This window comes from Hydractinia symbiolongicarpus, chromosome 8 (assembly GCF_029227915.1).
Source record: "Hydractinia symbiolongicarpus strain clone_291-10 chromosome 8, HSymV2.1, whole genome shotgun sequence".
NCBI lineage: Eukaryota > Metazoa > Cnidaria > Hydrozoa > Anthoathecata > Hydractiniidae > Hydractinia > Hydractinia symbiolongicarpus.
Window position 1 is genome coordinate 28,729,217 of NC_079882.1, and position 27,201 is coordinate 28,756,417.

General features: G+C 32.5%; 1 protein-coding gene across 3 annotated transcripts; it reads left to right on the forward strand.

Moving 5' to 3' along the window:
- Positions 1-4,652: 4,652 nt before the first annotated feature.
- LOC130655661 (uncharacterized) lies at positions 4,653-11,535 on the forward strand. 3 transcript variants are annotated; one of them, XR_008984716.1, is made up of 4 exons: positions 4,653-4,857; positions 9,627-9,819; positions 10,939-11,172; positions 11,340-11,535. XR_008984716.1 is itself a non-coding variant. In XM_057458439.1 (3 exons), the coding sequence occupies exons 2-3, from the start codon at positions 9,627-9,629 to the stop codon at positions 11,103-11,105; spliced, it is 360 nt and encodes a 119-aa protein (XP_057314422.1). In that variant the 5' UTR covers positions 4,653-4,857; the 3' UTR covers positions 11,106-11,316. The 3 variants fall into 3 exon arrangements, 1 of the variants encoding a protein (XP_057314422.1); XR_008984717.1 differs by lacking the exon at positions 4,653-4,857 and adding an exon at positions 4,874-4,975; XM_057458439.1 differs by lacking the exon at positions 11,340-11,535 and having other exon boundaries at positions 10,939-11,316.
- Positions 11,536-27,201: the final 15,666 nt, after the last annotated feature.

Below are 27,201 nucleotides of genomic sequence, written 5' to 3' on the forward strand. Positions count from 1 at the left end.
TACTTTACTTTACTGTTCCCACTTTACCTTTAAGTAAAGAAAGTAAAGTAAAGTAAAGTAAAGTAAAGTAAAGTAAAGTAAAGTAAAGTAAAGTAAAGTAAAGTAAAGTAAAGTAAAGTAAAGTAAAGTAAAGTAAAGTAAAGTAAAGTAAAGTAAAGTAAAGTAAAGTAAAGTAAAGTAAAGTAAAGTAAAGTAGTGTAAAGTAAAGTGAAGTAGTGTAAAGTAAAGTAAAGTAAAGTAAAGTAAAGTAAAGTAAAGTAAAGTAAAGTAAAGTAAAGTAAAGTAAAGTAAAGTAAAGTAAAGTAAAGTAAAGTAAAGTAAAGTAAAGTAAAGTAAAGTAAAGTAAAGTAAAGTAAAGTAAAGTAAAGTAAAGTAAAGTAAAGTAAAGTAAAGTAAAGTAAAGTAAAGTAAAGTAAAGTAAAGTAAAGTAAAGTAAAGTAAAGTAAAGTAAAGTAAAGCAAAGTAAAGTAAAGTAAAGTAAAGTAAAGTAAAGTAAAGTAAAGTAAAGTAAAGTAAAGTAAAGTAAAGTAAAGTAAAGTAGTGTAAAGTAAAGTAAAGTAAAGTAAAGTGAAGTAAAGTAAAGTGAAGTGAAGTAAAGTAGTGTAAAGTAAAGTAAAGTAAAGTAAAGTAAAGTGAAGTAAAATAAAGTAAAGTAAGGTGAAGTAAAGTGGAGTAAAGTGAAGTAAAGTGAAGTAAAGGCAGTCTAGGCCAACCGTGATAACCCTGCACCCTCCACGCAAACATAAGCATAAAAATTCAAGAACACAATGAATGACTGTTCGGTTTTTAAGATTGGATAAAAGTTAACAAATAGCAGTTTTTAGTTTAAGTTTCTTCATGTTCAGGCAAGAAAATTCCAAATTGGTTGTTGCGGACAACACCCTGATTGTTGTAAATGATTTCCGCTGCAATATACTGCAAGAAAGGAAATTCAACTGGATATTTATTTGAATATTATCTTTGATGTCCACTGCTCTAAGTAACTAGCTAACATAAAGAGAAAAAGTGTGATATATGCATACCTTTACAGTGAAACGTGGCTTGTTTGTGTTGTGCGAAATATTTGATTACGGCGAGAAAAATTACTATTGTGTAATGATACTTTTTGTAAGAATATGGTTACAATTTAAATTCATACATTCTACAAATAAACCATATGTGTTTTCTCACAGTATTTGTTGACAATATCATTACCAAAATAAATTTAAGTTAGGAGAAAATTAAATTAAAGAAAACCCAAAAACATTACTTAGAGAGATTTTTCCTCAATTTTGGTGTTTACTAAATAAAGTTTCGGAAATAACATGTAGCTACTTAAAATAACAGCGGTATATGAAATCAGTATAAATGACGTTTTGGCAAAACACAGTAGTTAATGTATGCCAGAAAACAATAACTAATTTATGCAAGAAGAAGATAGCTTATGCCATATACGAATTCAGAAAATACAGATTTACATTTTTTTCCTATTAAACCTTATCATCATGCCTTATTATTAATAAAAATGCAAATGGCAGGTTCCGTGAAACAGAATTATTCAAAAATGTGACATTACATAGCTGCAAACCCATAGAATAAAGTGCAGTAAAGAAGCGGGTAGCTAGGCACATAACTATAATCATAGATAGGCTCATAATAGTTATAATTTGTACGCAGGCAGCTTTATATAAATATTTTCTAAATAATTATAAAAGACATAAATAAAAAATACGACGATACAAACGTCTAAATTTAAAAAAATTTTAGCGAACTACTTTTCATGAAATAATTACAAAACACAAATAAGTACAATAAATGCCTCATCATCTGTACAGCTAAAAGATAAAGTACTTAATTGTGAAACTAGTCTTAAAAATATCTACATGATTTTCCATGTTTCACTGATTAATGACAAATTAAAGTATAATGTCCCAGATTAATCTTAATTGCAAATATGTCACTACCTTACATTAAAAGCAGTTTTCAGTCAGCTTCAAACCATGGTTAAAATATGTCAAGACAAAAGAGCAAATTTCGATGTGTACCACAACAAATATATGTGTAGGCTATTTCTACATCACATTAACGCATTTTGAGTTTGTCAAAGTGCACTTGTAAATGTTCAGAGTGGACTTAGGATCGTAGGACCTTACTTTAATTTAATTCGTTGTCCTGTATTAAATATTTTCGATAAAACTTATCTTATCATCATTTATCATAGACAATGTAGGTGGTTAACTAGAGCTATATTAAAAAAAGTTTCCCGACTGAATATTGACGCTGAATCTGTGTACTTTATCAGTAAGACATTGTTGTTGTTTCTATCTTCTATCTTTTTAGCGTCCATTCATTGTATTGTAAGAAGTAGATATATGCCATGTCAAGGTTTCTTGAAAATTGGTTCCTTTGACAAAGGGCAATACGGGTCTATATCGCCAGTCAGAATTCTTTAACCTTTGTACTGCATGTTTATATAATTCAGATGGTTGCCAATTTATCAAGTAGAATTCTTCACAAGATAGAATTAAAAAGTCTCAAGAGTCTTCTGTTTTATGACGCAAATCCTTAGCTAGCAACTTAAGAACACCTATTCAATACGCATATTCGACTTGTGTGTGTTCTTACGAAATAACTTGGCGATGTTTTTAAGAGATTATAGCATGGCGTAACAAGCTCTGTTCTAAATTTAACTTAAACAAAACGAGTGTATGTTTGACTCATTTCAATACTTCTCACAATTTGCAGAATACTATGGTAACATTTATATTCACACCGCTGCGCTAATTCGAACTTGCTAAGAATTGCTTGATTTTCTAGACATTGTAAGTCTGCAAGCACTGTGTTTTTTTCTTAACTTTTCTTTATGTAACATTTCACTGGCACAATAGAGGTAATTATATTAACGCAACATAAAAATAATTTCCCAGACCTGAGCATTTAATTGATTTTAAAGATTGTGTCATGACCTATTACAGGCCAAACAAATACCAAAAATCCAGACTGAAGTATGAAGAGAATTCTGGAATGATCCATTCTAAAAAATTTAAAATTCAAATTTCAGAACAATTCCACTCAATTGATTATATTATTATTACGTATAGCCAAAAAAAGTATTAATTCAACAACTGCCTACATCGCCTTTTGAATGTTAGTTTTACTGTAAGCTGTTGTACCCAATAGATCGTCAGCAATAGATAGTCAGTTCAATCCCTGCCCCAGTCTCATTAGAAACTATAAAATTGAGAATGCAGATGCAAATGTAGCCATCAAACTTCGCTGGGTCAACCTCGTAAACTTTAGTTATACCTTGGATAGCGTGACATTGTCGTAATTGAAGCAATGTTGTTGGATAGACAAAAACATTCATGGTCCGTTGCGCACATGACGTAAAACAATTTACTTAGATTTGTAAAAATGACTTAATTTTTTTTGTAATTTTTTGCCCGATTTTTCATTAAATATCTATATTGATAATTTGGCACGAAACAATCGAAATATAGGAGTGTGGAGCTAGGAAAAGAAGGTATAGCTAAAATTTGGCATATTATGTAAGTGTATGTATGAATGAACGAATGCATTAAAAAAGAGAAATTTTAATTAACAAAGAGATATATGAATAAATTAATGAACGAACGAATGAATGGAAGAATGAATGAATAATTTAACGAACTATGGGCAAACAAACGAATGAACGAACGAATGAATGAAAGGTCTTAAACAAGTAGACAACCGCACTGCTAGTCTGGTCTGTATATTATTCTAACAGTTATAATCGCAGGACGCATTCCAACACCAACAAAAATAGTATCGGAAAACATGAGTGACTGTGCAAATAAAATTTTCTTTATTATTTGAGTTGTGAATTTTTAAACATTCATACACGCGCACGCGAGTAAACAGAGAGAGCAAACATGTCTTAACAACCGTTACATCGGTCACTTTGAAGGATTTGCATTTAGAAAACTTTTGCTTATCTAACGGTTTTTTGTATGTTTATATAAAACATATTTAACCACACCTCGCAAAGCAGAAACATAGTAGATAGGTGTTTTCACCCTGTGTACGTGTTTATTTTTCACAAGTAGACTTTTCTTTTGTTTACGTCGTGCTTTCTGATACTCCCTCGTGTGGTTGAGTATTTTACAGAACAGCGTTAAATTGGTTAGTGGGGCACAGTGCAGGTATGGAATCTTTTGCGTGTTTTGTGGTTAATATAAAACGGAAATATTAAAAGTAATTATTTGTTATTGATTGGAGAGTATTATTTAGCAGACGAGAAATGTTTAGTGCAGGAAGGAAGAATGTAAGGTAGTTTTACCATGGTGTTCATAAACGCACGGAGCTAGATGCAAAAAGCCGTGATGCAATCTTTTTTCGTCGCATTGTTTTTTAGTTTCAATTTTAAAAACATTTAATTAACCGTTTTTTTTAAAATATTTGGGATATAACATGATTTACTTCCTCATTCTTAAATTTCGATAGTGGTGAAGCTTTAAATTACATACATAAAATCGAAAAATACGTTTGAAATAGAGATTGTTTTGAAAACAACAAATAAACGCTTTTTAATACTGTGTATAAAAAGAAAAAAAAATATATATTTAATACGAAAAAGAAGGAAATTCCTTTTAAAGATAACGTAACACCTAGTATTAAAAAAGAACATTAACAATGCATATTCTTATGGAAGGAAAGATCTTTCTGCTGTTTTTCAATAGCTGATGTTTTTAAAACAGAAATAATTTTATTTTTCAAAAGAGATAAAAGTTTAATATTTCTAAAGATTATACAATATGATAAATCTAAATTTTGAAATATTGTACTCGCGTGGTTTCAAACCTGTAACAAAGAAACACGTTACAAAATACCCTCTGATTGGTAAGATATATATTGGTTCAGTTAACCTGCATAAGCTTATCTTTATTAAAAATTATTTCATTCGGGTTTAGTTTTCAACAGTTACGTAGATAGCTATTTGGACAGGAAAAGCTTCCAGGTATTCTTACTTCATCTTCACTGTATCATATCTAGTTAGACCTTTTGATTTTTTTATTGTAGCATTGAAAAGGTCAGTGTTAGATTATATCTGTAAAACAAAGAAAATGCGGTAGTAGAGGCCAGTTTAGGATTGATGCTATAAAGGATCCTACTAAAGTATACACAAAGATACCTTAGATGGGTGTTATTTAAACGATACATTTTACTGAAACTTTCATCTACGATTTTGTACACATTTGTTCGACTTATTTCGTTTTGTTATTCAGAAAGTTTGCAAAAAGAGCTTTTTGCATAATTTTTCTTGGGATATTTTTCTATGTTCTGGACTCTTTGTCAGACTGAAGTAGATAGAGTACAAAATCATTTTCATTATTACAGCAGACAAAATCTTAGTTATCTATACCTCATTTTCATACCTCATTGTTTTTTAATGCAAACGTATGCAAAACGAGTGAAACTCTAAAGAGCTTGTGGGCAATTGAATATTTTAGGATGCCAAAATTGTTAACTTAACTTGTTAATTGTTTACGTAACGTAAATTGTTACTCAAACGAGCTTGGTAAAGCGTCAACGTTCCTCGTTTTTTCTAAATACAATTTCGAAATATTAGGTTTTTCAAGATTCTAATAGTCCTGGTAATTTCGAATGATAATAAAGGCTCACGGGAAATTCATAACTTTTAGTGGTCATATGTGAATTGAATAGGACTCTCTTTTAAGCAAGAATTAAAACATCATCTGCTTAGTTTCATAGTTTGTCAAGAAAGAAATGAACATAGCTGAGCGATCGTTCGTTATGACAAACGTTGCTGGTGGTATCGAAAAAAAATTTTCTAGAGATAACAGTTTTCTTTTTCTTTTTTTTCTGGCAAGTGAAAAACAAATCTTTAGACACACGGAATCGCGACTTCGTGTCTTTTTTTTTCTTTTGTTGACGTTTTCTTTATAAAATATTTGCATATTTTCGTCAGACAAAACCGAATGTTTGCGTTTTGAAAGTGTCATTTCATTTCTAAGTGCCAATTCCAATTTCTCAATTCATTTCAAAAGTATAGGCCTTCTTAAGACCATTTATTTAATGTTTAACCTATATTAAGCTCGATAAAAGTCTGTTTAATTTTTAATCATATTTTCAAACTTTCAATGCTACACTTGGAGAACATTTCATGCAAAGTACGAAACAGTTTTACCTAAGCTCTTTAAGCTAACAAAACATTTTTTTATGCTGCGGAATAAATTGCGAAAGACAAGATAATCGTCAAATTGTTGACGTTATTTGTTAAAACTTTTCAGGCTTTTGAAACAGAAAAGTTCATTTTTTAAAAAAAAAATTTGATATTAATTACAAGCAAAAAACATTAAACCTTGAGACTTTCAAAAGTTACTTGACCGTTCCAACTTAAAATTTAGCAAGATTTTGATCTGTAAATGCACAATTTTACATTTGATGATTCTCAGGTAATTTTCAAAGATAATAATTGGTAATACTTGCCACCTTAAACTCGAGTGTAATCCAACAATTTTTGTAGAAATTGAAAGTTTGTGAATTTTTTACCTCCTCCCAAAAATTTGGTTTAAGACCATATATTCAGGGGTTTTTTATCTACTGACAACCAAGTGCACCAATCATTTAATAGAAGCGTGGAAAAACAGAGAGAGCACTTCAAGCGTTTTCAGGATCCCGTTAACACATAAGCACTTGGAAAGCGCGTTGGTAAAAACCTCACTTGTGGTTAATATCAATTAAAATGTTTAATAACGCATGCGTGTAATTATATAGCTATACATGAATTGTTGGTGTCATTTCTATTAGGGAGGAGTCTTTTGTCATGCTTATTATCAAGAAAATAGATAAAAAAATAATTAAATTCTGATCAATTGATAACAACTTTTTACCTTATATGATGAAAATAAATTCATACAAGCAGGTAATGAATGGTTTTTTGAAAGTACATGAGAATAGCTTATTTTGTCATTGTTGACGAAATAGGTTTGCACAAACTACATACGACGGCCGAGCGAACGATCCAAATATTATAGCAGATGCTACACGGATTTGTATCTAAAAACTTTTATAGAAAAAAAGACATCAAATACATTTTACTTTATTTTCTTATCCCTCTTCAAAAATCTTTATTTAAAAGCATTGAGAAAACGTTTATGTTAAAAGGGACGAAATACGTGGTCAATCTTTTTGCTTAGACTTCGACACATATTTGACCGGGAACAAAGCTGCAGATTCAAAAGTTTATTGGGAGCTTTGGTGTTGTCAACGGTCTTGCGCGCGTGTTATTGTTCCTAGGAAATGTGTAACAACAAAATCCATGTTTTCTATCTAAGTGTTATTGCTATCATAATTTTTTCTCTCAACGCTCTTCCACTTTTTGATTTTAGAAGAAACAACTTTTATAGCACTTGTAGAATATTTGTTTCATTAGTCATAAAAAGTTATGTGAAAATGTAAAAAAGTTATCTAACAATAAAGGGCCACTCTGTTAAAAATAAACTCGAATTTTATTCATTATACAAAAACAGTCATGTTCTGGCGATGAAAACTATTGACGGTGCGGAATACAATTTTAGCTCTTTCCCTTTTTTCATGTCTGTAAAGCAACAAGAATATTAACGACAATATCAACGACAATATTAACGACAATATTAACGACAATATCAACGACAATATTAACGACAATATCAACGACAATATCAACGACAATATCAACGACAATATCAACGACATATCAACGACAATGCAATTCGTTGATCAGTCTGTATTGCAATGAATATGCTATTGATGTTAAGTGTTTAATGGACATTTAATATTGTTGCCGTGGAACGTAATTTTGATTTTTTTTACTTTTATTGTTTTACTTAACCTTTTATATTTAGCTTGGTGACAATGTTACAGTGAAAAAATAAATGCATGCGATTTTGGACGTTTATCAAATTTTCAAATCGCAAAGGCATTTATTTTATTACAGGTTTACTGCAAGGTGACATAAGATTATAATTAAGCAAAAGCTGACTCAGCTGTTTTTTAGCGGGGAACATCAGTGCAACCATTTTTCATTGATAAGTGCACTATATTTTTATGCAGGTAAATTTTCTTTAGTGAACAGCCTCCTAAAATTACTTTACCTGTTCCAACTAGGATTGTTACTTATTGATAATGAGCCGATAGCTCTGCCTTTAATGTGATCGCTGATTAAATGCAACTTTGTTTCAATGTTTTCACACTTTTATGGCACGTTTATCATTCACATTACGCCCCTCATTTTTGAATTTCAACACTAGTTATTAGAACTTTTCGCTTTTAGAATATTGTTTAAATTGAAACCCCTGAGCCCTTCAACAATACACATCGCATAATTACTTTAACCCTATTTGGCCCCTTTAAAACTTCCGATGACGTCACAGGGAAAGTACTGACATAAGCAAATTTTTATTTTGCTTCTTTCATGACGTACTATAAGTGTACCAAGTTTGGTTCCATTTGGACAAGCTTTTCAAAAGTTATAAAAGGGGGGTGCGGAATACGCTTTTCTTCCTCAATCATAATATGTTTGCAATGACTAATTAGATAGTAACATTGAATATTTACTTTTAAAACAAATAAGAACCAACAAGTATTACACATAGAACCTGCAAACTTAATTACAAATTGCATTTATTGAAAAAAGCATTTACTTCAGAAGGATCATTTATTCGAACTGTTATGGTATTCTTACATCATGTGACTTACTTTAAATATATGCATCATTAACGCGATATCGGACGCAATATCTTCTTTAGTTGTCAGCCCCTTTGGAAAACACAATTGACTATCCGCATATTGCATAACAATCACCCAGCGCCAAATTAGAAGCAGTAGCTAAGGAACAAAGAGTTTCTTTATGAATGACTCATGCGTCATAGAACAGCATTAAGCCACGTCCTTGTGACTTCTGCAAAAATCTGATTAGTAATGAGATAAATTGCTTTACTTGTCGTGTCTTTTATCCAGATCTCTATTCATATGTTGCGATAACTAATCATGCGATAACATATCTGCAGGAAAAACCATGTCAATTCTGTCTAACATTTATAATTAATTTAACTCGGTGACATATAAAGTAATTGATCATGTTCATATATAGGCACGCTGTCAGTTTTATAGTGTGAATATAAGTCAACTCATCTTGTTGTTATCCTTAGGTACTTGCAAGATTGAAGAGAGTCAATTTATTGAGATATAAATAGTTACGCAATTAAGGAGGAAATAGGGAAAAAAATTAAGTAAAAATTGTTTGTTGGATGTTATACATATTAACTTCAGTAATGTCGAATGTTTGATTTCATTTTATATTCTAGTTAGGAAGATGGAACGCAAAAAGAAAGCAGTGATTGCTATAGAATTACAAACTATTCTAATTGAAACATTCTGATATAACTTTTATGCTTGTGTACAGAATATTCGTTATGTTTGCCACAATCACAGTGTAGTAGCTATATTAGTTAAAAGTTATGCTTTGCAAGTATTCTTAAGTTTGAGTAAATTTGGACTAGAAAATTATAAAACTATAGAACAGAACGACATATAAAAAGATAGTATTAAAACTGATTCACAGCAAATGTTAAAAGATATTAACGACTGTAATGTCCTTTATTTAGATGCATGCACATAACATGGTGACAGTCTTCATTGCGATGATATTTATTTTCATCACTTCACTGCCGACATCTTTTCAAAAAGAAGAGAAAGGAAAAAATACTCAGCGAATTTGTAACAGTGCGTTTCAAGAAGCATGGAAACAATTATGTGCATTAAAAGCGAAAAAAAGGTTTGGTCGATCAATAATAAAAGGTAAGGCAATCGTTTTTCGAATAATTTCTTTACCATATTTGCTCGAACAAGGGATCTCTCTGTTTTCAAAAATAAATGCCCACTTTCTTCTCGAAAAAGGCGCTGAGTCAATAAAGCAGTGTTTAAAGGGACAGTCATTTTGATGTTAATTATTAAGATTTTAACTTTGTTGTGTTGCAAATGAATTTTTAAGTTAAATTGTATATATTTTTCTCTTTTTTTTCTTTGATTTACAATTAGCCAGTTAAGAAGGTTGAATTATTAGCTCGGTGCATTCTGTGGATTCGTAGATATTCTTGTCGATAGATATTGTTCGTACAATGTACTATTCAAGATAGTGAATAACAATATTTTTTGTCAGGATTATTGGATATACACAAAATAGACAGAAGTCACTTGTGAAGAGTTTTGCTAACACTAAAATCGTCAATTGTTATGACAATATTTTCATGTACTCCCAGTTTGGCTGAATAGGAAAAAAGTTTAAATATATTTATATTGACAATGTTTCTGTACTGAACTGCTTATCGTACTCGTACAAAGGCGCCATGCACAATAGATGTCACTTATGGCCGTCACTTTCTAATTTTATCTAATCTAAACCTATTAAGATAAAGCTACTCGTGTAAGATTGAATGGACGATTATTAACTTATAATCAAGTTTTCTGTCCCAATCAATTTGCTGTGCAGCGACACTATTTATTTCTACAAGAATTAAACATTAATTTTATATCTAATTATTTTAATGTCTCAATAAATTATTTGTGACAGTGAATCCTAGTTAATAGGAGGAAGGTATACCATTTGTGAAAATAAAGCTCTTTTAGCAATGTCAAATTTTAAAAGTTAATAATCGGTTATCTTTGAAGTTTTTATCAGAAAGATACAAAAAGCCAAATATAATTCTGTTCTTTTACAAATCCTGTCACTGGCTATTTATTGTTATATTTAATTATGTCTCTTTATTAATTATACCACAGACCTATCTTTAATGCCGACACGTTGCAACAAACAGAAATAACAATGTCATTTAACTGTGCAGCCTTTTACAGCCTTAAAGGGTTTCCACGATATTTATATACAGCGTTATTCTAATCTCTATATATCTTTGATTATAGAGACTATCCATAACCTCCAACAGAGCGATTTTATCAAACCGAATGATGCGCTTCAATTTCTTCATCCATTACATCGAAAGCGACGGCAAACAGACAATTTGAATGCCCACGAAGAATGCTGCATCGAAACATGCAGCTTAGAAGAAGTCAATGAGTATCCTTGCTAGCAGTAACTTCAATGCTGTTAGACGAATAAAGATAGCTAGTCACAACATGACAATTTTATTTATTATGGTATGTGCATGATTTAAAATCTCAAATATTTTTATCACCACTTCTATAATGTTTCATTAAAATAATGTTTTATATAAAGAATATGCAATATTCAATGCTTTGATTGTGCAATGCTAATAATAGAAATAAGTAAGTGCATATGCCATATAAATCCTGTTTTCATTTAGGTTAGCTGTTTCGAAAATGTCTAACGTGGCGTTTGTAATAATTACTTCTGTTATTAAAGAATTGACATATTAAAAGCTTCGGGAAAGAAAATCTATACATTTTGTAAAATATATATCAAGGATGTAATTTTATATATTTATAACGTATTATGGACTATTAATAAATAATATAGCTACTAAACTAAAGAAAAGAAAATTATTGCAAGAATTATCTTTTTTCCCTGCGATTACCTAAACAGTATAAATTTTAGAAAGCATTGGTTATGAAATTATTTTGTTAAATTAAATACAACTTTTTTTTGCACGTGGAGAAGTTTCTAAACAGTATTGGAAAACAATAAGTATATGCCGAGGAAAATTAAAGACTTAACATGAGAGGAAAATCATCAGGGGTAATTATTGAGGATTATAGAGAACATTTTCTAAAGAAGTCATTTCCCATTCTTTTTTCCAAAGTATGAAGAGAACAAAAACATTCTATACAGAAATTTGCATTTTTAAGTATGGGCAAGAGTTAAAAACAACAACAATAACAATAATCAACAATCATCAGGATTACTGAAGTAATGTTTTTCAGAAGAATTTATTCAGACTGATGTATAACAGGTTGTCAGTATAACAGGTTGTCATGCGTTCAGTGATTTTAACGAGCATCCTTAACATCTCTACTTTTTCTATCTGTTCGTAAGAGACTACACAAAATATCAAACCGATATACTTATGTTTTAATCGCCCGCGTGTAGCAACTAATCACGACGCCCGATTTTCTTGGAAAACCAATCCGATATTTTATCGGCCTCAACATACCGACGAAGGAACGTGTAAAGCAGAGCCACGACTTTGATTTTGAAAGTGGTCCATGTAACGTCTATGTCTCTGTAACGCTCTTGTGCTCCAAAAGTTTTTTATTTTGTCTTCAAATGTTAAGGTAAATAGATTGTCACGATTTTTAGCCACGTACAAATCCACCAATTTTAAGATTTTGGCTACGAACGTAGATTTTATAGCTAGCCTTCTTTTCTTTTTAAATTTTAATTGGTTTATTATTATTTGCTTGTATCTGAGGATGTAACTATCTAGCTAGCCACCTCTGATTAAAAAGTGAAAGTAGCTAAATAAATACAATTTTGGCTACAACAAAATTCTTAATAATTCTTATGCTAAATGCAATTAGATAGGTACAACATTTTTTAGCGACGGCTGTTTCCTGTATTTCTTTTAAAACTGATTTTTTTGAAAACGTTTTTTTGGAAAATAGTATTACGCCTATAATTTGCAGGACGGTTTACCTGTGCTAAGCGCTTAGCCTGGCGTTAACGACAGTGTGTTTCCTGTGTTTTTATTTTAACTAAAGTTGCGATGAAGGTTATTACGGCTATACGCACGCAAGGTTCACTTGTACTTATCCTGGCATTAACGACTGGCTGTTTTCTGTGTTGTTATAAATGAAATTGCGATTATGATTTTCAAAAGAGTATTTCGCCTATACGCATATTCGAAATGGTGTTCCTGTACTAAATGCTCAGTCCGGTGTCACGATTAATTTTTAAACTTTCACGGAAACTAATTCCGCAAAATAAAATAATATTGACCGGTTGTTTTGCGCTATTATGGGTAACAACGAGTTGTAAACTGTGTTTATATTTCCGATAAAGTTGCAGTAAAGTTATTTGTATAAATATTATATGACACCCGAAACACTATAATGTTGTGTGCGCTTAACTCGATTTACAACATACTGCATACCTGTACTAAAGAGTTCCACCCGAACAAAGTGTGACACAGTTTAAGGCTCTTATTAAACGCCTGGAAGGGCGATCTACCGCAGGTCACACAGTTACTTGTGACGTAGTAACAAATATTACGCCAGTATGAATAAGACGTTATTGGAAACAATATAATGCAGTTTTCTGCACGAAAAACTAAGTAATTTTTTTAAAGAAACCAAGAAGGGTTGTTAGAAACAGTTTAACATCAATATCATAAATAAGGTGAACAAGGACAATAATTTTGATTTCGACTTGTTAAACCCAAGTCCATCTGCTTTAACTCGTTTAGTCATTTAAACACTGCCTCAAGAACCAGATCTACAATTTAACTTTAAGGGAGAGCCGAACAAAAATTATTTTGTGGCAGCCAGATAATAAACTTTTAACTGCCAGCTTCGAACTATAAAGTTTGTTATGATAAGATGGCGCTAAATTTGAATAAATATACAGACTGGAAACATTCAGCAACAACTCAAACGCGCAATATGGTGACTTCGACTTCATTCTCTAATCTTTACTATCTTTATTTTTACTCACAAAGTAAGTTTCAGTAGGATAAGTAGTACAAAATAATAAAAAAAATGTTCGACACATGTTGTCCAACATTTTTGCTATTTTTATCTTCCACTGTTTCTTGTTTAATTATTTTGTGTATACTGACTTGTGACTATCACAATAAAGAGATATATCTTTCCTACTGTTTTTTTAATTTAGCCACCTTTTTGACAAATGCGTAAAAGCACTCAATAATAAACTATTCAGCAGATGTAAACAAAATTGATTTATAGTGAAAACAAAGCCAGTCTGGTCTATAAAATCAAGACTTAATCTTAAAGTTGTATTCATCAACCATGCCGCAGATCAGTTCAGCTATTTTTTAATATAAGTGGTCAAGCATAGCAGACAAAAAATTTCTTTAAGATAATCAATCCAAATACAATTTAGCGGTTATTTGCTGCATAAATTGTGAAATGTTACTTTGGCTTTAAACTATGTCCAGTGACCCATGTAATTATAATTGCGTATGAGCAATGTATGTTGCTCACCTTAGTGCGTTACTGAACTAATAGATACACTACCCGAAGTTTCCAAGTATAACATCAGCGAGGTAAAATGCGGTAGTTTAATATTTTTATTTCTGGTGACTTCTCTAGTTGCAGGACGTTGGTTTTACTGAAATCTGTTCTACAAAGAGAACTTAAGTTGTCTTGAAAGACTTTGTGCGGTTCACTTTACTAACATAACCTTTTTTCCTTGCTTTTTTCTTCGCGATGAACTTTTTCTTTATCTGAGTAAATATAGCTTTATGTTTTTTACTTAGGTTAGGTACTCCGCAAACCACACATTTCAACAAGAAAATTACAGAAGTTTAAAAATGCGGAAGGTATCAATATAATTTTATATAATACTAGCTGGGTGTTATTGTGAGAAGGAAATACTCTTAATTCATGTACTTTTTTTGAAGAAAGAGTTATAAGAATAAATATTAAAAGAAGAAACATATTAAAATAAAATAAAAAGGTTTAGGATCATATTATTTCTAACATAACTTAATCGTGCATTTAATTATTTTATTATTTTATTATTATTCCACTAGTCGATAAGGCCCGTGGAAAAATCCACTGAGGCAGTATAAAAATGAAAAAGAAGCCTTATTTGAATTTTGATGACGTCAGCAACCCATCCACAAAAAAATAATTAACTTTCCTTTGACGTCAATACTATTTTATCGGTAAAGTTTGGTAAATTACAGAACAATTTTATAGGCGATGTTTTATAGAATTTGTTGAAGAAAATTTTGAAGAATGTAATCCACTTTGCAAAAGTGACAGACAGACACACGGAACTGGCGTATTATTATATAGATTGATTATAAAATTGATTATTATTATTATGGTTTATGGTTTATGGTTTAAGCTTTCGTAGAAAACAGGAAGGCAGAGAAAAAATTGTCCTTCCCCAAAGATTTTATAATATATACTTTGCTATATTGTTTTTACATCATCTAAACTTTAAAATTTGTTAAAATTTTCTAACCCTTAGAGGCTAACCATGGTAGACCTAAGATTTGCCCCCGGTTAAGATTCGCTTAAGAATCTCACGTCGTTTAAGAATCTCACGCCAGAATAACTTCTTGTTATTGTTCTTAAAAATGTGACACTTTCTACTTTACAGGCAAATAATTTAAAAAAAAAACTTCTAGGGGTGGTTAATAAAAATGAGGAATTAAAATATATTGTTTTTAACAAAATATTACTTAGATACTATCAACTAGCGAATACACTAGCTAAGACAGCTTTGTGGTGTGGTGGTGTGCAGGTGGTGTGTAGAGCTGGCTAAGCTCGCGTTTTCGTCATCGGTGATAATTCGTGCGTTCTTAGTACCACATGAAATCAATCAAGGACAATAAAAATACGGATGTTAATACTAATAGTTAGATTGTGAAAAATCGATTGGAATTCTCCCGTTGTATATACTTTGAGCATCGCTATCCTATCCATCTTTAGCCAGAGAGAGGATTTGGCGAACATTTCCAACAACACAAGAAAACCGTCTGATTTCATCACACATTCGGTGTTACACTTGTTCGAATCTCGTTTTTGCTGACGCTTTGCTGACAAGAAAACTTTTCAGCAAAGTAGAAAAAATAATTATGGATTATGGACTTGGTAAATTACTATTTCCAATACTGTTGGTAAACATGCAGTTTCAACATATTTGGGATCGCCTTGGCTGAATGAACTAATAACAGATTTGATATGATGTAGGTCCCGGATTAATTTCTACATCTCCGCAAAGTAACAATAAATTTGAAACACAAACTAAAAATTTACTGTATCAATCTACCTTCAACATGCAAAACGTGTCGCCATATTGTTTTCAAAAAAAAATAAATAATGGCGACAACAAGATATGAGAAAAAATATACCTTAAGTTGCTGTCGTGGCTGCTATGCTTCTCATTGCTTTTGGATTTACCAAAAATATGCTAATACATACTCAATAAGCCTCCACATTTATCATTTTTGGAGACAAGATGCTGTATATAACCAATATGCGTGAAGAAACAAGACTTAACAAAGCTGAACTAGGATTGACAATGCTGAGAATGCTAGTATACCCGCTGAAGCATAAATCAGCACTAGACAATTAAATAGCTAGCAAAGTTATGAAAAAAATTGAACGTTATAACAAAATCAGATGGAAAAGAAAAAAGCTTCCTCTCATTCGATCACTTTTTTCTCTACAAACGACGTCAAGTAGCTTTGGCTCTTTGTGGTGATGACTTTGTCCAGGTATATCTACATATGTGTGAACTGCAGAGGAAGAAACTATATGGTAGTAATTCAACAAGGGAAAGTAAGTTGGTGGCTGTGGTAATATATTTTGCTTTTTATGCTTATTCACACAACCTGCAGGAATGTGTGTTTGGTTAAGCCTTTCTTCGTCTCGGAATAAAAAATGAACACATTGGTGAATATTTTACGCGGAGCCAATTCATGTGCGAGATTACATAAGAAACTAGCCGAGGCGGTAAAAATTTTGTTTATAAAGCGGGTTGACTTAAGATCTAGTGCTTATAATGTTGTATTTATTATGGTGTAGTTAAGTCTAGCTTAAGATAAACGTATTTCATATTCCTGTACAAGATACCGACTCACATCTTAGGTGGCTAGTTTTTGGAAATGAAACATCAGGAACGAAAAGTTATCTAATGGCGCGCCGTTTATTATTTTTTGTGCAGAAGGCGCATATTTTGCTTTCCGTACAAAAGTTTGACTGATTTTTTCTGCCATTATGAGTCTTATCCCACATGTATTAGATTTTAGATGGTTACTGGTTGCTTGTTGTGGATTATAATGTATGTATTTAGTCCTTCTTAGTCTTTCAACTATTGTTTTACATTGATTTCTTATCCCTTTGGAGTTTAAACATTTTGATTGCATCTATTATAAAGAACTTATAGTTAGCTATAGCTAAATTAGGTGCGTTTTGGAAATACATTCTGCAGACTTTAATTCTATTTTTTATTCCATTTTATTCCATTTCTAAAGTTTTTACCAGTGTTGCTAATGATTTTGTATCTCCATTATGATGATACAATCATCTTGAAATTTGTCATTTTAGATAATTCTTTACCCCAAACGTCTTGACAACAATCAAATATAATTGTAAACACAAGGTTTCACTTTATTATAGACAACAACATCCTTGGTTACATCACAAATTTATCGTCAATGAAGTTCAGAATTTTGCATTTGTTATTTTGTTAAGATTTTTCAAATTGAATGAGCTGCGTGTAGGAGCTTTTATATTATTTAGTATGTATATGTAGAGCCTAGCGTATCTCACATTGGAAAAAAACACATCACAGAGTTAAGACGTAAATCACGAAATTAGGACAAAATTAATCTTTTGTTCAACCGGGAAAAATTTCCACCTTGTTTACCTGCATTTTTGCAAAGTTATTTTATGGAATAAAAACCACGAGGGTGCCGATAAGCCGCATAGACCGTCAAAAGCGCGGGCGTTTTCTGACGAGTTCAGCGTTTTGAAAAAAATTCAGGTATTTGCCTGAAAAAACCCACATAGAACCGAACAATGCCCGAACAAAAAAAAAGATTCATCACAAAAACACTAAAAATAAACCATGTGGTAGCGAAGTGCTTATAAGAACTGTTTTTGATGGTTTTTAATAAGATTTACCTGAAGAATGATACATAAACTTTTACATCTCCTTTCTCTTCAATGCTTCGGCTGTGTTCGGGAAAGTACCGGCGGTTTCGGCAGACAACCGTCAATTTGATTTGAAAAGTTGCCCGAGCTCGCCCTTATATATGCAGGCGTTTGCGGCTTATCGGCTCCCTCGTTAGAAACCATGAAGTTATGTGGCGAGATGAGTCACCAGATCATCGCTGGAGTAATAAAAGGATGGTAGAGGACAGTTTCGAAAAATGCAATAACTATAAGAAAGAAAAACAATGTGGTTGCCTAATACATTTTATGTATATATATTAATTATTTACATAATATTGTTCTAGAGATTTATGAGAATAGCTGTCAGCTCCATTTTCACAGTTTTAACGTTTATTGTTGTATTAAAAAACACAATTGAGGATTGAAGTCCGATGGTACAAACAGGACTTGTCTATTGAGTGTTACAGGAATCAATTTTTCGCATACCCAGTGTTGTATCTTTGTTTTTATTATATATATACTTATATATATATATGTATATATATAGTTATTTGTGTGTTCTTTTGTTATTCATGGTTTTTTTTGAAAACAATTTATTAAAAGAGATTAAAAAATATTACTGATATTTTTTTTTAGTAAAAGTTCTTTATATACAGTGTTTTTAATCGACATCACCCTCTATATGCAAGTACTGATGCTACCCATTATAACAGAACATTTCCACACAAGCGTAGATAGTTGAAAACCTTCTTGTTTTAAATGACAGAAGGTCAGAATAGCCTTCTGGCAGTTGTGAGTGTTAAGCCGTCCCACGTTCTTGCATTGGCAGATTTTAACCATGTTCTAATTGATTTATTGGGATTGGAGTGTGTGTTCAAACCGACAGGTTTTCTTATTAATATCTTGGTACAGAAGGATGTTAGGAGAAAGAGAAAAATTTTACGTAGGAGACTACTGTTTATACAAAAGTTCTCTGTATTTAATTTAAAAGTTTTTTCGTTTATAGTGAATTTTTCAAGAAAACTTTTTGTAATTTCATAAGAAACTGTGTAATAAAACAAAAATTGACAAGTTGTTTATATATATAAGAATATTCACTTGAAGGTAGAATAAAAATTGTTTTGCAGATAAAAATATGTTGACAACTTGGGAAATGAAAATAACAGAGATGCTTCTAATATTTTTGTTGTTATCCATGCCTAAATGCAAAAGCAAGCCAGGCCTGTTAAAAGTTAAAGAAAATTTTTAAAATTTTCGTTTAGCTTTCCAGGAAAAGCGAAGTACTTTCGAACGTTGATGTAAGCAAGGATTTTCTAATTCGAATGTAGGACATTTCGAACTGTGTTCGTTGTTGTATGTTAGGCTTTCAGTTTAGTGAGATGTGACATCTACTTCAGCATATTTTTGTAGCATTTTAGGTTTTCTTTAATTTGCCGCTTCTTTGACAAATTCTATTGCTTCTTTATTGATAAAGTTTGCATGCATTTGGTTGTAGGGACATTTCATAAGCTAAAACAAAGTGATTTTATCAAACCAAGTGATGCGCATCAATTTCTTCATCCATTACATCGAAAGAGACATAAAGTACACGACATCGTGAATGCAACAGAAGAATGTTGTTATGTGAAATGCACCAGAGAGGAAGTGAATGAGTATCCATGCTAACAGTCATATTTACGATGTTAATCTACATATCTATTTTATTTATCATGGTACGTATGTGTATGGCTTTAAGTCTTGCATTAATTGGCAATACTTGTCAATTGTACATCGTTTACTTTCATCAAGTTTCTAGAAAACATGGCCTTTTTTAGGGTAACTTGATTCTCTTTGAATTTTCAATGCCAAGAATTAAGCTTAATTAATACATATATTACGGTCCGTCACACAAATCCTGCTTTCCTTTAGGTTTTGAGAAACTGCTGAAGTGATGTTAGATACTTCTCGTATTACAGATTTACACATTGAAACGAAAGAATACATAAACTAAAGAGTATAGCAAAGAAAAAATCATAACGAAAACTTATATATTTTTCATTGTGTTGTTTACCTAAATAGCAAGATATTTCATAAAATTTAAAAAAATATGTTAAGCAACCAACTTTTTTTTTGAGAGATTTTATAACACGTTTTTAAAGAACTTTTAAAATTCGACAAGCTCAAGGTTTTTGTGCGTTTATTAAATACCAACCTGTGTTTTCCAAGGAAGGATACATACGCGGTAAAAAAGTGTTCTTAATTCATGCTCAAAATGCATTAATAAATAAGTGGCAAGCGATTTCATATAAGATTTCCCTTTAAAACAACAACAGCAACAAGAACAAAAACAACAACAACAACAAAAACAAAATAATAGACAGTGCGTGCGTTAATCATGATGCAGGAAGCTTAATAAGAAATGGAAGCTTTTTTATCCATGAAAGCTCTGAAAGGTCTATTCATTTTGTTCTGTTTCGCTTTATTGAGTGGCACTCTCCGTTCAAATCAACCCCATCAGCCTTTCTTTGTAATATATAATCGCTTATTAATTTCTGCCAGCCACAAGCAAAATCATAAGAATCGCGTTTATAGAAATAGAGACATAGAGACAGCAAAGACGCACGAACTCGTGACATCTGGGCTAAAGATATTTTACTGAATCCTGTTAAAGTAAGATTTTGTTTCATTTTTAACTAATAGAACACATTGTAAATAAAAGCGAGAATAGTATGCCAACTTTACTGACTAGCCTGCCTCTATCTAGCTATGGAGCTTTGAAAATTAGAGGCATCTGTTTTTGTATAGAGAATAGTTAAACTGAACTGAACACTTAAATTGCTGTCCAAGACAGCAACTACATAAAATTTTTACGTTATTACATCATTTGCTAAATTCATGTCAACATTTTTATCAAAATGATTGCTGCATGTGATTGGTTGCATTTACTTCCCTCAAAATTTAACATCGGTCTATTTTCATGACTTTCCTTACACTGCAGTAAAATTCACTTTCGTGAAAAAGGCCAAAGTGAAATTCGGATTAAAGAAAGTTTAACATCAGGAGTATACTTTTAACAATTAGAAGCTTGTCAACGGAGACTCATTGATTGAACTTTACTTCGGGCAAATTGAAGTCTTGAAGAGAGCGCTGCTCTAACCATACTTTTTTTTACCTGTACAACGTTTCCAGACATTGAGCAGTTTACCGCTGTGTTTTATCATCTTCAGACTGTATTAAAACACAGTAAAAATATCAAACATTACAATATTACTTGAAACTGATTTAAGTTTTAGGGTAAAACATACCTTTCACTCATGATAAAAGTCATTAAAAGGTTAAGTAATAACTTAGAACATAATATAGTACGGGTTGACCTGTTTCCACTATTATCGAAGTTCTCGAGTTTTTGGATTTATCTGTTCTCAAAGACGCCGATAAACCTTTTTTGGGACAGCATGTCAATTTTGACATAGGGGTAGGTTCATAAAACATTATAGAAAAGGCTCTGACGGGCCATTGCTGACGTCAGCAAATTTTTTAAACCCTTATATCTCATTAGCCGCGCATCAAAAGCACATGATGATTTACATTTTTTTATCAGCGTTTCAAGCTCTGCAAATTACAGGAAACGGATAAACAAATTTCGCGAACTTTTTTTTGTTCATGCACTGGCTGGCAAAAAACTTAAAACAGCCTATTTTTTATATTATTCTTCTGCCTAAGTGGATTTTTCCACGGGTCTTATCGACTAGTCTCTATAATAATACGCCAGTTCTGTGTCTCTGTGACAGGCAAAGTAGAAGCGCTTATTTTCCTTTGATGTTGCTGAAATATGCATGTCTAATATCTTAAATTTTCTGACGTTACGGCGCGACGTCAATAACACTACTTTAACGTCAATCTCTTATAATATTTTTTTTTTTTTTTTTTTTTTTTTTTTTTTTTTATCCGACGAGTTTCCATGTTTCTCGCGAGAAACCTGGTATTGTATAATATAAATTTTTTAATTAAATAAATAAATAAAATCTAAAAATTGTTACTTCAATACAAAAGCGTTTAACAAACATAATAACCAAAATAAATTAGATATAGATTTAACAGTTCATTAACTTGGTACAACCGAACTACTTGATACAACTTGACAACTCACTCAAAACAATATCATCCCCCATTTCGATTCTTTTATAAATCCCTCTCGAACCTCTCAAACAAAGCAAACAAGCATGAATTAAAGCAAAACAAATCTTAGTTCTGACCCAAGATGATGCAACAGAAATATTTATTTTACGTTTTTCGGCGATCATTTCTGAGAGACGCTTGTAAAAAGTCGCACACTCTCTTCCCATTCCTCCGTAAAGAGAAAATACCAGTGGCGTGAATGTCCCGTTATCAACTTTGTTGATGCGAGTGTTGTATTGCCTTTTCTTCTCCGCCTCATTCTTTGCATAGCATTGTTGGAGAGTATGCTGAAGGTGTCTCGAAGCGTTGGGATCAAAAACCCTTACGTCGAAAAATGCTTGTTGACCCTTCGTCCAAAATCCCCGAGCACGTACATCCGTTCTTACATCATCCCCCTTTTTCACAGATTCTAAATCAAAAGTTTCGCCAGTCAACCCAATTAGCGAAGGCTCAATTGCCACATCCTTACAAACCTCACCTAACATGGATGCCGTTATGTCACGTATGTTGTTGTGTCGAAGCGTGACAAACCCACCTTTCTTACAACTCAAACAATGTTGAATGTCAAATGTCGACCCACAAACACAATGCGTCGGTAATCCTTCAACAGGCCAGTTATAACGGAGCTTTATTCCATCCCAAAACTGCTGCTTGTTGAGATCAAATCCGTGTTCAGCATATGGCAATACTGTCAACCAGTTGGAGCAACCTTTCTCACTGCATATGTCGTTTAATCGTAATTGTTTTTCGTCTAAGTTTTTTTTAACATCTGTTAATCTGTCCTCATGACGTTTGTTGCGAGAGTCCTTGATTTGATTCTTCAAATGACGTTTTTCAATCTCGCAGATAGATTTGTCCACTTGCTCGTAAATGGCTTTGGAAAGTGAAGCAGTGATGGAACGAGAGTTGTCATACTCAAAGTCGCTTTCATTCACGAAATTAGTGATTCCCAAGCCACCCAGACGAATCGGTAAGGATAGGAGATCCCTTTCAGCGTTTGAGCAGCAATGTCCTCCGGTAATTGCTGGAAGAAATTCGTTACGTATGATATCTTCGATTGGTTGTAAATTTTTCGAAATATTTGGTATAGTTCTCATCAAATACGTAAATTTCGATTTGAAACCAGCGTTGAAGGCAGTAAATGCAGACTGTGGTTCCATAACAGCAATCTGTGAAAGTAGCTGGAGTTGATTCGAAAGATCTTGAATTTTACTATTCACATATTGGTTTTTGTAATTGATATCTCCAATGACAGCTCCAAGGTGTCTTTGACCCGATGACGTTATTTTCACATGCATCTCTTTAAAAATTTCGTTTGCGCTTTCTATATATCTTGCTTTGACAATCAAATAAGACTTGTCAGCCTTCGGAAAGTAACCAAATTTCGGCCCAATCGAAGTCAATTTTTCCCAATAGCTCTTTATCTCTGACAATTTACCAGCTACAGTGAAATCATCCGCAAATGCAACATGTTTTGCCGTATTGTTACCACTAGTGTTCATAAAATCAAGAAGAATTCTAAGAAGAGGCGAAACTCCAATTGCGTATGCCGCCATAGAGGTCGGATCACCTTGAGTAGTCCCTTCCTTTGATGACAGTTCTTTACCCCCAATAACAAACAAACGTGCCGGAACATTGTAACAATTTTCCATGAAAGTAGAAATAAGAGGACAAAGGACTGCAATATTATGTAGCATCGCCTTCCGATTGATAGAATTAAATGCATTCTCAGCATCGATCAGTAGCACCGCTTCTGTTTCTTCATTCTCGTAAATATCATGCATAGCATGAATTGCCGCCTCTGCACCCGCGTCCTGTCCAGCACAGACTTGTAAAGACCCAGTTGATTCCATGATGTCCTTTTTAGCTACACGCATAACTACCTTCCCAGCAATTCGTCTCAAAACCTCTCCTACCCCAATGGGCCTCAAACCAGGATTCTTATTCAAAGGGATCATACGGCATGCCACAAAAGCTTCCAAACAATCACCACCACCCACTGAGTCAGTTATCTTCTCCGTGCACAATTTCTTTATCATATCAACAATAGCCTTCCGCAAATCTGAGTTCGTAGTACCAAACGAAGAAGAGCATAATATTCTCCTCCATCCATCGCCGTCTAGACCCGATGGTCCAGATCCTCCTTTCGTGTGAGCAGCAACATCCAATACAAGGTCTTCGTCAATGACGTCATAGGCAATGGGGTGTATTCTGTAACGGAAAATTGAGTAAGATTTCATCATCCCCACATACCTCTTGTGCATTCGGGTGCTTCTGTTCTAACAGCATCAAGGTCTCGTCATTTAACGGAAGAATTCCATTCTGCATACTATTAGATAATAATCGCATTGCTGAGTTGACGTCTCCTTTCTGCATGAATAGTTTAAACTTTTTAGATATCGCCGATATATCTCTCTTTGCATATGCGTTCGTCATACGGCATTGTATAGTTAAACATTCTGTATAAAGTTCCAAGAAGTTTCCTTCGTGCCACATTTTCAATCGCTTTTCGAGAGCTAGTTGATGGTCTTTCGCTTTTGATTTTTTACTTGGTTTCTGTAGTAGCAAGGCTGGCATAACATGGATCGCTTTCATTGCAATACTGCGAAGAGGTGAACTATTGTTCCAAGCATTAACTAGACGAGTGAGTTCCCTAATATAAGACTTTCCAGCGTTACCTGATGGTAGTATAAACAAATTCTTTTTCCAAAACACAATCTCATTATAAATCATGTCGAGATCTTTGCTAACTTTTTCGCCTTCTACCTCATTCCACTTGAATTTAAATAAAGTTTCTTCCTTCCTTCGGTGTTTGCGTCGGTGAGTTGTCTACTAATGATACCTCTTTTCTTTTGCAAGCTTTCAAATGAACCAAGAGTCCTTTGCTCGTCTTGAAAGTTCTTTTGCATCGTATACATGAATTTCTCATAGTTATCGTCAGATTGTTCATTTGTGCATCGTTCCCGGTGGCGTCTGTGTTCATCACTAACGGCGTATTTGTTGCAGCCATAACTTGTCCCAATGTGTTATCAATTCGCAAAGTTCATATGTGATTCAACGTTTATAGACGTACAAATAACTTAAGAATGTAACTCTTGGTTTCGTGATTAGCTGTTTTCCGTTAGCGGAAAGACGTCCGCCATCTTTGAAGTCATTATCTCTTATAATAATACGCTAAGTGTGTCTGTCTGTCACTTTTGCAAAGTGGATAAAATTTCCTTGATAAAGTCTATAAAACATCGTCTATAAATTTGTTCTGTAAATTACCAAACTTTGACGTTAAAGCAATATTGACGTCAAAGGAAAGTATATTAAGATTAGTGAAGCCATAGCATTGCACTTTTAAATTTAAGGCTAAATAACTTGGAAACGGGTGGAAATAACTGACGTCATCTCCTGCGTAGGTAACTAGGGACTACCTTTGACCAATTTGGGTAAGTTTCCCAAACCTGGGTCCCTGAATCCGTTTCGGGAATGGACGGGTTGATGACGTCATCAAAAAACCTTCAAACCCTAATATCTCTGCAACCGTTTGTCAAAAATACACGATCCTTTACATTTTCTTGATCAGCGTTTCAAGATCTATACGATGAAGGCAACAGGTATACACATTTCTGAAAAAAAAAGTTTTGTGTTCTGACATGTCTCTGCTGACGTCATCAAAATTTAAATGACGGGTATTTTTCTCTGTTATCCTGCCTAAGTGGATTTTTCCACGGGCCTTATCGACTAGTCTCTTATAATAATACGGAGCTTCTGTCTGTGACTTTTGCGAAGTGGATAAAATTTCTTTGATAAAGTCTATAAAACATCGCCTATAAATTTGTTCTGTAAATTAGCAAACTTTGACGTTAAAGCAATATTGACGTCAAAGGAAAGTTAATTAAGACTAGCTGTTTCCCGTGGAAGAATCCACTGTATTCCATTTAATTTATGTAGCAGATATATGTCCATCAAAAAACAAACAATACAGCAGTGCGCATCTTACATCTGCATTATTATATAAATGACCAAAAAAATTAAAGGTATCCAACAACTGCAGTATATATGTAACATTTAAAATCTAAATCTACTAAAATTACTTGCTCTGACCATCTGACAAATGCGAAAATTATTCGGAAAGAAGTTTTCAAAAGCATTTCAACATATACCTCACCCATAAAATTTAAATCACTCAAAACGTCACATTATATACAAAAAAGCTGATCAATGTCTCTCTCATTGCATATGTTAAAATCAGTTAGTTTATTGCAAACCCTGCCAAAGGTTGACACAAAATGTGGGAAATAAACAATAAATTTTGCCTAAGTAGAAATTTTTATCTAAGGTGTTAAAAAGGGATTTGCAAGGATAAATTATAATGCAATAAAACGTTTTTTGATATTGCATACGGTCCTTCCTCACCAAACTTTAGACAAAATGCCAACAAAATAACGGTGTTTAAATCTAAAATTAATAAAGTCCTTTTAGCAATTTGCATCCTATATTACCATCAATAAAGTAAACAAAATTTCAAATCTCACATAGTATTCTGTCACAAATTTTCATAAAATATATATATAAGTCATAATGAGTCATGTTAAACAACAGCAATCAATCTGTATATAAGTTCATTTTATGTCAATTTTTGCACCAATTTTGCAACACAAAGTACAAATTCTAAATAATACTAAAATCCCTTTTTTTGGTCCTTCGCATACCGACGGTCTCCCACAAAAGTTTAATCAAAATGTAAAAAATGAGAGGTAACGACAAAATCAAAGTTTGCAAAATTTAATTATTATGGTACATATATCTACTGCATATGCCCTCTAAAACAATATTTTAATCCAAAATGCCTAAGAAAGACAGTTTGCAACAAAAATCAGTTATTTCGATAATATTGCATACACTCTTTCCTCACAAAAGCTTCACAAACTGTAAAAAAAAGAATGGTTGTAGGGAGTGCTTCTGATTCAACAAAAAAAATTTTTTTGACATATTGCATCTAGCCCTTACCCATTAAATCTTACACAAAATTTCCAAAACTATATACGATTTAGAACACATCAAATTTAAATCGAGAAGGATCTGTCATTTCGATATATTGCACGAAGTCCTCCCCAGTAAGAATTTATACAAAATATAGAAAAACAAAGCTTGCAAGGTGTAAAATTGAATTCTTCTTCTGTGTATATATATATGGTCCTTCCTCGCAAAATTAACATAAAATGTCAAAAAGGTTCAGATATAACATCC